Below are 11,264 nucleotides of genomic sequence, written 5' to 3' on the forward strand. Positions count from 1 at the left end.
AATTCAGGAGTTTTAGGCCTGTTTTCGTCGACTGATGATAAAATAGGCGCCACTGCTAAAGCCGTTCCTTACCCTACAATTACAACGAATAGACAGTGATTGACTCCGTCATATCGATAGTCATTTGTTGATAAATGCTAATAAAAACTTAATATTCAGACAAACCCTAAACCTAATCAAAATTCGAATATTTTTTATATTTGATGAATCAATTTTTGATTCGGCAGTCATATTCTGGTGTGTTGCAAATTGTAAGCTTTCATACACGTATAAACACTTTAACACGTATAAACTTAATGTGGCAATTGAAGTTTTCAACTATGGGCTGGGGCTGGGATCGATGGGCTTAATTTTATAATTAGCTTCATGTGAATAATAAACAAATTCCGTCCGCAGCAAAATAAATTAAAAAAAGAAATGTGTTGTAGATTTTTCATGGTTTTGAGCAGCTCCTGAATGTGTTCACATCGATAAAAATATAAAGCTTCATGCGAACTCTCGGAACTATCCCTGAGCACCTTCCCTAGCATGGGCCTCCTTGATTTTGTACAAAATTTATTGTGAATTTTAGATTACAAAATGCGTTTTAACAAGTTTTAAAGGACAACGTGGATAATAAAAGCAGTGTATTTGTTATATATTTTAAATAGTTTCCTCTTTAGGCAAAAACATAAACTACAATTGGAAAAATGATTATTCTAATTAATTATATTTAAAGAAGTTTTTGATAAACAAGTTGAAGTACATATTTTCTGCGAAAAGTTTTGCATTATGGCATTAGAACCTTCTAAGTTGTTTACCGATTATTTAAAACAAAAACAAATCTAAGGAACACGCATTTTTTAAACACGGAAGTGGTTTTAAAAAATTGTGGTAATCTTTTTTATACCAAGCGTTTTTGAACCATCACCCAAAGAAATCAGATTCAGCTCAAATTTTTCCTCAGTTAGCAATCAATTTGATAATAAAATCATTATCTTTGTTGAGAAACGTTACAAAAAATGTAAGCGAACTTTTATAGTTACTTACAGAAATCATGTTCTAGAATTTAAGTCAAAAAATATAAAACAATGGCTTGACATGTAATAAATTCAAGCAAAGAGCTGAAGACAACCCAAAAGTTGGTCGAAATTGAACTATGTTCTAGTAATTTAACCGTAGCTTTTATTACTCGTAAGTGCTTGAAGTGCCTGAATTATTTACTACCTTTAGTAATATTGAATGAGCTTTCGAAGGTAAACAATAATAATTGTTATCAAATATCGCAAGAGTCAAAGCTGTGTTTTGCCAAAGTTTTATTGACAACATATAAAAAATGAAAAAAATTGGGATTGGAATATATATTTTGCTATAAAATATAAAAATAAAGTTTTTCAACGAAATGGTTCAGCAATAAACTTTTGACGTGGGACTACGTCTTTGTTTTCTATACTGATATGCATTCTGTAGAATTGGAAATGAAACTGGAGAATGTTGCGTCAGATTTCAGACGATAACAGCATAACCACAGGATGGATAACAATAACCAATATGTTGTTGGATAGATAAAATGTTGAACAATTTTTGTAATACACTAGTTATCATTATTTTTTCATTGCAAACCGGTAAAAATTGATAAAAAGTGTCAAGGGCATATTTACACGAACAATGAACCAACCACATGAGAGCATTTCTAGCATAGACGACCTGAATAGACACCAATAATTCCCTGTGATATTCTCTGTATCAATATCCAAAAAAATACAGAGTCTCCCCCGTCCGAACAGGTCAATGTTTGTTTGCTTTCATGAACTTAGATTAATTTGATGTCTCGAAGGTAAAGGTTTTTCGGACAAATTGAAACAACCCTTTTCTTTGAACAATTTCTAAACCTGCTGTTAGAGCGTAATAGAAACTGATGTCTTGAAAGAAAACATGCTGGTAAAAGCAACAGTACCGTAGAGTATATGTGGAGCAGAACACCGCTAGTTTCTCTTCGTCTATCATTGCAGCGGGCACGACTTCTGTTCTCGTGCAATCAAAACTGCAATGCTGCTACTGATGATGGTTTATCTCATGAATATGATTACCATGAAAACCATAAATTACTCAACACATTGAACATTTTTGTAACGGTTATAAGTTATTTTTATTTATTTTTTATCTTCGTCCCACGTCACCATTTCAAACAACCCTAGGTCTGTATACCTTGTAATATTTCAATAACAAAAGTATTTCAAAAAAAAAAAAAAATCTGAATTGCTAATAGTGGACATAAATTGCGAATGATGAATATACTTCACTGCTATCGTATAAGCCATATTGAAGTATTATCATCTTTAGATTATCGACGTTGAAGTTTTGTCCCGCAAAAATTGTCTTCAAGATGCACATCAAATTTGCCTAACTTCAGTTATTTTTCGACTCCAAAGATAATCAAGTTTTTAATGGGAACATTTTTGATAGTATGTATATATTTTACATACAAACAAAATTACTTTTGTTTTCTATGTTTTTTGACACTTTTTTTTATGTTTGTATACATTGTTACATACAATGAATTACAGCATATAACAATCTACATAATAATAAGTAAGCTACTAGTGATTAGTGAAAGTTTAGCTAATATGCCTTTTGCATTTAGAATACACTGGGGTCGCTTTTTACGCGGGTGGTTTTTATGCGTTTTTTTGAACGGGATATTTCTACAATAACGCGGATTATTTTCACTCGATTCGGAAGATGGTTTGTACGCGGTATCAAATAAGTTTAGTATGAATATATCTAATCTAATCTTTTAAATGCGGTATAACCAACCGCGTAAAAAGCGACCACAGTGTATGATGCTAAATTTTTTAAGTAGCGGATTGGCGATTAGAATCGCTAAATTTGTGAAGAATGGCTGTGTAACTCATTTAGGTATGCTTAGTTGATTGAATTAAAATTGAAACAATTAGGCTCATTCCACTGCAAACACATCTCAGTTTTTAAGTTTCAGCTAAATTTTGATTGTGAACTTTGTAAACAAATACCTATATTAGGCTCTTAAATGTCTATATCTGTCATTATGCTAGGTTGGTTTTTTATAAGACTAAGGCCAAAAAACCAACACTTCAGGCAATAAAAAATCTTCGTTATCGAATAATTTGAACTAGTCAGAAGTTTATTTACCAAAAACAAATATCCAGATCATTACCATTTATTTTTGCTCAAATAAGTTTCGCGAGGTGTTACAGTTGCATGTACTGCAGAAACATAGTAGAACTTGATGAATTAATGAAATTGACTGCGTATCTGAGTATATTTTATAATAACAATCTTAACCACAATAACAAAACTATATTTTGCTATTGAAATTTTTGTTCTAATCAGATATATTATTGTTGCACGAATAATTTCTTCATGAATATACGAAATCTGGAGAGAACTTCATGAACAAACATCAGACATTAGAATTCAGCCTCAAAGTGTACACAATTTCAAGTACTGAAAGATTGCTGTTAGACACAAACGAGAACATTTTAAGACGCCCAACTAATTTCTCACAATAAAAAAAAAAAAACAATTCGCACCATCACACATATCCAAACAAAACTCTCGAAAGCCCCATCAAAAGCGTTAGTGTGCACCACCACTCAAATCAAGCAAAGTCATCATCATTATTAGTATCCTACCTCCATTTTCACAATTATTCAAACCTAATATTGCGTCGATGGTGTGCCGCGGGGTAAGCGTCTGCCCACCGGGTCCGAACTTTTTCACGCTATCTTTGAGGAAAAATCCATTCTCTGCAAACAAAGCAAAAAAGACACCCCGGTTAGAGACTGTGAGCAGCGTCTCGATCTCATTGTACCGCTAACCTTCGCGAAAGTTTTCCTCGATATCTACGTCCAGCTGGCCGCACTCCTTCAGCTTTTCCATGATTTTGTGGAAGTTTTTGGCGTCACGCACATTCTCTAACAGTTTCTGGACATCCTCGGCCTCGCTGGGAGGAAACTTGTTACGTGCAATCAGCTTCTCAACCAGGTTTTGAAAGATCTGCTTCTGCACGTCCGACAGTGATTTGATGTCCATTTTACGAGCTGGTACCCTTCCGAGGCAACGACTTCCAACTCTTACTTCAAAAAAAGAACTGTTTGACCCCCGCCACTTACTCGACTGATTAGGCTGGGTGTTACACGATAAGATCCATTTGAAAACTAACCATCACAAGACACTTGAAGGTGTTTCTAAATTAGACCAATCCGTTCACGGAAAACCACTTAACTGCACTCACGTGTGCAGTCAAATCACACACACCTAATATTCCTGCAGCTTTTGAACGACACAAAGCCACATTCCTTCACAGTTTTCTTCGCTATCGGGCCTGGCAGGGCAGAAATCCTGTATCACGCAAACTGCAAAAAGCCACACGCGATTTTCCCACAAAACGGAGAAGTTTTCCACACACTTTTCCACTTCAGAAGTTGCCCACTCGCGAGCGCGATGTGTTTCACTGTCTACCGGGACCTGCTGCTTTCTAGTTCCAGTGGCATACGTCGAACGTTGTTCTATCGGATGACGAACTACGAATATTCGCTAGGCTAAAGTACAACAACCAAACGTTTCGCCGACGCAACGCTTTACTACAACACTTCAGTACGGTAGAGAGAACGCTACAAACAACTTAACACACGAAAGGTGAATCAACATCTACTTATCCTTGTATAGCTGGCTTCGCAAGCCGGCCACCACCGTGTAGACGGGCAAACCGGTCCGGTGCTACGAGATGGGGCGGTCTTTCGTTGAGCTGTGTTTTCTCTTCCTCTCTCTCTCGCGGGTACAATACAATCGAATGCAGAATGGGTGGAAATCTGTGCACACTGCTATGGACGGTGAGTGACCGGGTTGTGTTCCATGAATGGCGCATGAAGGAACTCACCAAATAATTTCCGTCGCTCACCAAACAAACGAGAATGTTTTCATTCGAAAAAAAAAAATGGAAACATTAATGGAATGGTTGTTAAACAGTGAGTAAAACGTAATCGGTTAAATTGAATCGGATTGTTGATACCCACTTACCGGTGTCTGAATAAATTTTGAATTTAAATGGTGTGATTCTCTAGTGAAAATATGATGCGGAAAATCGATGCGAATGCAATCGATTTCACAACTATTTCATGTATTCGTTTTTATCTGGGGCTTCAATGCTTTCTGCTTCAAATACACAGAACGCTCACGGTTTCAAATATTCGAAATATTATTTTGAATAACACGTTTCAGGTTCTAGAATAGTTTTTTATGTATTCTATAGCAGTAGAGCACTCTATTCATACTCTACTCCTAGTTTCGGTTTGACGTAGGACTACGTGAATTGTTTTTCTTATGAAAACTACAAAAGTTTGCGAAACGTTCAAGCTCAAGCTGAAAACTACAACAGTTTTGCTAATATTGATGATTATCTAATCGTGGAGAAATGAGAAACAAAAAAGCTAAAATTTTCAAAAAATAAGGTAAACAGCCAGAAAGGATTGTTTGATTTAAAAATATATACACCGTTAGACATGAAAATTTCCTAGGAAAAAAAAAACAAAATTATATAATTCCAGTCCACATATGAACTGATGGAAACTACAAGTCGTAGTTCGAATTACGTATCTGCGGACGAGTTAGTTTATTATTTACTTTTGAAGTTGATAGTGGAGTTTAATTTTTCATTCTTTCGATATTTGAAGGAATTATAGTTACCGAATAAACACCTTGAAAAAACTTACGTTTTATGAATCTAAATTTTTCTTCGAAAACACACTAAAAGATAACCAATAGTAATCAACTAAAGGTGGAAAAATGAATGATTAACAATTGAAATTAGTCAAAAGAAAAAAGGTTTTATTTTCAATTTTTTTTCACAATTTTTTCAGAAGTACATAATTGTTATCTACGACTTTGCCTAAGATTCTATATCGATCTAACAAATCGTTTAGATGCTAGAAATGTTCATCATTAATAGGCCCTTAGTGCAGGAATGAAACATGCAACAACTGTTGCGTGGCTGGGACTCTGAGACGAGTAGAATTTGATTGCCATCCCTCAAAACCGAAACACGAATCAACGTGTTCTTTTCGGTTCCACTGTTTATTAACACGAAATGAGATTCATAATTTGTACGACAGTTTTGTGAAACTGGGAAAATGACATAACTTGTAAAAAAGTTGGGGCTACTTATAACATGAGTCTAGAACAAACATCGCGAACGCGTGCTTTCGATTGATTAGCCGTTGCATTCCTAATTAATTTTTAATTCATTTTCTCAATGACTTGATACGGTTTGGGGAAAACTTCACATATCGATTAAGACATTAGTGTTAAAGTTCTGTTTAGTGAAAGTAACGAGCATGGACTCGGAACGGGACATGGCACGTACGATTTTACACTACACCATCCTGTTTTGAGCTATGGAACTACGGAAGTTAACACTTATTTGATAAAATAAATTTTGAAGCCACCTTAGATTAACCACACAAATCGAATTCAACTATATTAATAAAAACGGTCTTTCCTCATAACAACACTAGCGGCATTACTGTCGATTTGGGTTTGCTAATAAGTGTGGATGCTTGCTCCAAGCGGCACCATCGGCATTAGAGCCTATTAAAAAAAGTCAAATACAGGTCGGACTCCGAAGTGTCGAAAAACCTTAACTACGGATAATCGAATTTTACGGATAACCGAATTAGCATTTTTTTACAAATTAGCTTTTAACGAACGTAAAACAAATTTTGACGTAGAATACGTCTTACGTAAACAACTACAGGGACCCAATTTCAATACAGGGATCCAAATTCAAAACCGGAAACATCGAGAGCGTCACAAAAATTGTCCGATTTCAAACGTTTTAAACCCAGTCAGTTTCCAACCGATTTCTGTCATTTTTGCAGCAATCGGTTGGAAAATCATGTAAGCACCCGTCCAAATGCAGAAAATTGTAATCTGATTGTTCAAACTTTTGTAATATTGAAAATTGTTGAACATTGCCGAAACGCAAATGTCGACGTTTGATTGGTCGCTTGCTGGCTTTCCCTAAAAAGGACGACAGAATGGAGTACCTAGTTAGCCGGGAATGCACTCTTCGGGCTATATAAGAGACTGTTTCTCCTCAAACAAATCAGTTCATCATTCTCTGCTAGCTTGTTGAGCAGTACAGTAGTTTATTTTGCTCCGTTCGTTTTGTACGTTCATTCGTAAGTTTGTGTGTTCGCGTTGGAAACCGACGCTACGGTGAACCCTAATATGGGTAAATCAAAAACCAGTTCCAGTACGGGTAAACGGCCTCGGCCTGATAATACGCCTGATCCTGCGGCTAAAAAGCTTTTGGCCAACAACAGATTCGCTGTCCTGGAAAACGCCACGCATCCCAAAGTAGTGAAGAAGGAGAAAATCCCGCCTTTCTATGTGAAAGGCTTCCCGGAAGGACTACGTGAAGCAACAGTGTTTTATATCGACAAAGGACTGAAATGCACCATCTGCATGTGCACTGAGGGATACAAACTGATGGTTCCGTCGTTCAATCATTACAAGGCGGTACAAGTGATACTGCAGAAACACGAGGTGGAATATTTCTCCCATGACATCGAAGCAGAAAAACCACTCAAGGTTGTTCTCCGCGGTCTTCCTGACATGGAAGTTGACACCCTGTTGGAAGAGCTAAAGGCAAAAGGACTCAAACCAATCCAGATCCACAAGATGACGCGGCACAACAAAACCCGGAAGTACCGTGATCAATTATATCTCGTAAACCTGGAGAAAAATTCAACGTGTCTGGCGGACCTGCAGTCCATCCGAGCACTTTTTCACATCATCGTAGCCTGGGAGCGCTACAAACCAGTGCATCGTGACGTGCTCTAACTGCCTGCTGTTTGGAGAAGGGACTAAAAATTGCCATATGGCGTACCGTTGCATCAAGTGTGGTCAAACGCACGCCCCCGATGCCTGCCAGCTGATGGAGACCGCCGATCCGGTGTGCGCCAACTGTGGGGCTGCCCACAAAGCAACCAGTCGAACGTGCCCGAAACGCGCAGAGTTCATCGAGATTCGTAACAATCAACCAGGTCGACGAAAGGTGCCCCCAAACAACACAAAGGAGTTCCCTACCATTGGCTCCCGGCGCCCCATACCTTTGCTCGCCCCGCTACCGCTGAATCCAACCACCAAACCAGTCACAGCTGCCTCTACGTGTGCTGAAGCAACGAGATCCGGTAGCCGTTCACCCCCACCAGGTCTCCAAGGGAACTCGTCCGCAATGACTTTCTCCCAAGCTGCAACTGGCACAACTGAAAACGAACCCATGCTCACCATGGAGCAATACGTTTCACTGGTCGTGGAATGCATCAACACTTTTCGCAAATAGACATTGCAATCATCACGGAGACGTATCTCAAACCTGAGGTGAACATTGCTCTTCGGCGTGAAATAAGCTGTCATCTGCTACCGAGGTTTCAACTTAAGGTCATCGAGGCCGTGGGATTGGAAGTGACCACTGGAGTCGGTCCCATTACCATCATCGCAGCCTACTGTCCCAAGCAAGTCAACGTAAGGAACAGGTCAGCAACGAACCTAAGAAGCGACATCATCAAACTGACTCGGAGGCAGGGGCAGTTCATTATTGCGCGTGACCTCAACGCAAAACACCAAGCCTAGGGTAACAGTCGACGCAACCAAAACGGCTCTTCAACGACCTACAAGTAGGACACTACAACATCCTAGGTCCGGCCGCTCCCACCCGGTTGAGCAGATCTGGAGTACACGCAACCATCGACCTGTTCATCTCCAATATGGGCAACATCACCGACCCGGTTGTTCACCAAGAACTCAGCTCAGACCACTTCCCAGTGGAAGTCGAAGTTGGATCCTCTGCTAACCGAATCCAAGTCTCTCGGCGTAACTACCATCGAGTAGATTGGGCACGGTTCCAGCGATGTGTGGACAACGCAATAGACTACAGCGTTCAGCTTGAGTCCTCAGAAAACATCGACCAGTGTCTTCAGTCCATCGATGAGGCGTTATCCCAGGCTCGGCATCTACATGTGCCGGCTTCCAGTCTGGTGAGTAACTCTCTGAACCTAGACAACACAACCAAACGATATATCCAATTCCGTAATACTATTAGACGACAGTACCAGCGCTCTGACCTGCCTCACCTGAAGACCAATATCAATCGTCTTAACAAAATCATCAAAGCCAGGCTGGTGGATCTAAAAAACAAACATTTTCTCAACATCTTCGCTCCCCCCCAGTGCGTGGAAAGCCGTTCTGGAGACTTACCAAAATTTTGAAAACCAAACCGAGACCAATTCCCCCTCTATCACCCCCAAAACCAATCCCCGGTCATTTCCTTCTAACAGCATCTAAAAAAGCCAATGCACTTGGTCAGCATTTTGTCAACTCTCACAATTTGGGTCATGCCATGGTTAGCCCGCACGAGCATGCCGTCTAGGAAGTTATAACTAGAGTCACCGATCTTCCCTCAGTCATTCCCGATGAATCTAAAACATCTGCTGATGAGGTGTTAGCTGCCATCAAGCGCACCAAGAACATGAAGGCTGTCGGCGTCGATGAGGTCCTCAACCTTGAGTTGGAAAACTTGAGTCGAGAATTTTTCGAACACCTGGCAGCGATCTTTAATAAGTGTCTGAAGCTCAGCTACTTTCCGTCTCGCTGGAAGTTATCGAAAGTGATCCCCATTCACAAACCCGGTAAGGACCCTACCAACGCTAAAAACTATCGTCCCATCAGCCTATTATCGTGCATCTCGAAGAAATTCGAAAAGTTGATTCTTAGTCGCTTATTAAAATTCGTAAACCAGAATAACATTTTTCTCCCAGAACAGTTCGGGTTTAGGCAGGGTCACTCCATCGTTCACCAGCTGACTAGAGTTACTCAGATCCTAAGGCGGAACAAGTCCGTTAGTAAAACATCTGCCATGGCATTGTTGGACATCGAAAAGGCGTTCGATAATGTCTGGCATGATGGCCTGGTGTTTAAGCTGCAGCGATTCAACTTCCCGATCTTCCTTGTGAAGATAATCAAGAATTATCTGTCGTATAGATCATTCCAGGTCTTCCTCAACAACATTCCTTCTGATACGTTTAACGTAGATGCTGGGGTCCCACAGGGTAGCCTTCTTGGTCCCATTCTGTTCAACATATTTACCTCAGATGCTCCTCCCCTTCCGGGTGGTGGCATCCTGTCTATGTTTGCAGACGACACTGCCAATATCTACAAAGGTCGAGTGATTAGAGCTTTGACGCGTAGAATACAAGAGGGTCTGGATGTTTTGTCCAACTATTTCAACAGCTGGAAGATCTGCATAAATGCAGCTAAGACCCAGGCTATTATATTTCAGCATTCAAAATCAACTCGACTTGTTCCACCTGCCAATGTGAGAATCCATCTTAATAACACTTCCATCGAATGGTCGAGTGAGGTTTTTTATCTTGGTCTCTCCCTGGACCAAAAGCTTCTATTTCGTTCACACCTAGAGAAAACTGTTACCAAGTGCAACATACTGACCAAATCCCTCTATCCTCTCATTAATAGAAAATCCACCCTTTCCCTCACCAACAAGCTTGCCGTTCACAAGCAAATAATTTCACCGGTCATAGAGTACGCTTTACCTGTCTGGGAGGGCTGCGCTAAAACCCACCATCTTAAACTTCAGATTGTTTAGAATAAAATATTACGTATGATCCTAAACACCCCTCCGAGGACACGAAACTCTGAGATCCATCGCCTGGCTGGTCTTCAGGTGCTGGAGGAACGGAGAACAACATCGTTGACTAGGTTCAGAGAGTCCTGCGCCAGATCACCTCACCAGATTATTCGTGAGCTGGTACCTTAGTTTTAAATTAATTTTAAGTTAGTTATTAGTAGTTAGGTAGGCTATAAAAATTTACTTTTCAATTAAAAACATGTCCTATAAAGGAAAAACTGTAAAACTTTACACAAATAATGTAAAACTATAGAAATAAGCAACCAGCAAACCTCAAAACAAAGATGTAGAGCCTTAAAAAGCTAAACAATTATGTAAACCATATGTAGCCATATAAAAATATGAATAAATATACTTTGAGTTAAAAAAAAGAGTCAAACAAACCAGTTTACTAGCAGCAGGCAGCAGCAGCGAACATCGGCACCGATGGCAGTAGGCGAAGTGGATCAGCAGCGGGCAACAGCGGCGGTGGTAGTAGTTAGCTGCAGTTCTTACCTTTTTCAATTCGGCTTCCCTTCGATCTGAGTTGGACCCCACC

At 39.6% G+C, this 11,264-nt stretch overlaps 1 protein-coding gene across 3 annotated transcripts in view; it reads right to left on the bottom strand.

The window, feature by feature from the left end:
- Positions 1 to 4,658, bottom strand: part of LOC129723976 (retinal homeobox protein Rx) — a 132,739-nt gene extending 128,081 nt beyond the window's left edge. For 2 of the 3 annotated variants that reach the window (XM_055678501.1, XM_055678503.1), the window contains exons 1-2: positions 3,840 to 4,658; positions 3,654 to 3,767 (exon numbers count right to left, since the gene is read on the bottom strand). In XM_055678501.1, the coding sequence (XP_055534476.1) occupies positions 3,654 to 3,767; positions 3,840 to 4,053 (328 nt within the window). In that variant the 5' untranslated portion in view covers positions 4,054 to 4,658. The remainder of the gene's footprint in view (positions 1 to 3,653; positions 3,768 to 3,839) is intronic. The other variant, XM_055678502.1, reaches the window with a different exon arrangement.
- Positions 4,659 to 11,264: the final 6,606 nt, after the last annotated feature.

Source organism: Wyeomyia smithii, chromosome 2, assembly GCF_029784165.1.
Source record: "Wyeomyia smithii strain HCP4-BCI-WySm-NY-G18 chromosome 2, ASM2978416v1, whole genome shotgun sequence".
Classification (NCBI taxonomy): Eukaryota; Metazoa; Arthropoda; class Insecta; order Diptera; family Culicidae; genus Wyeomyia; species Wyeomyia smithii.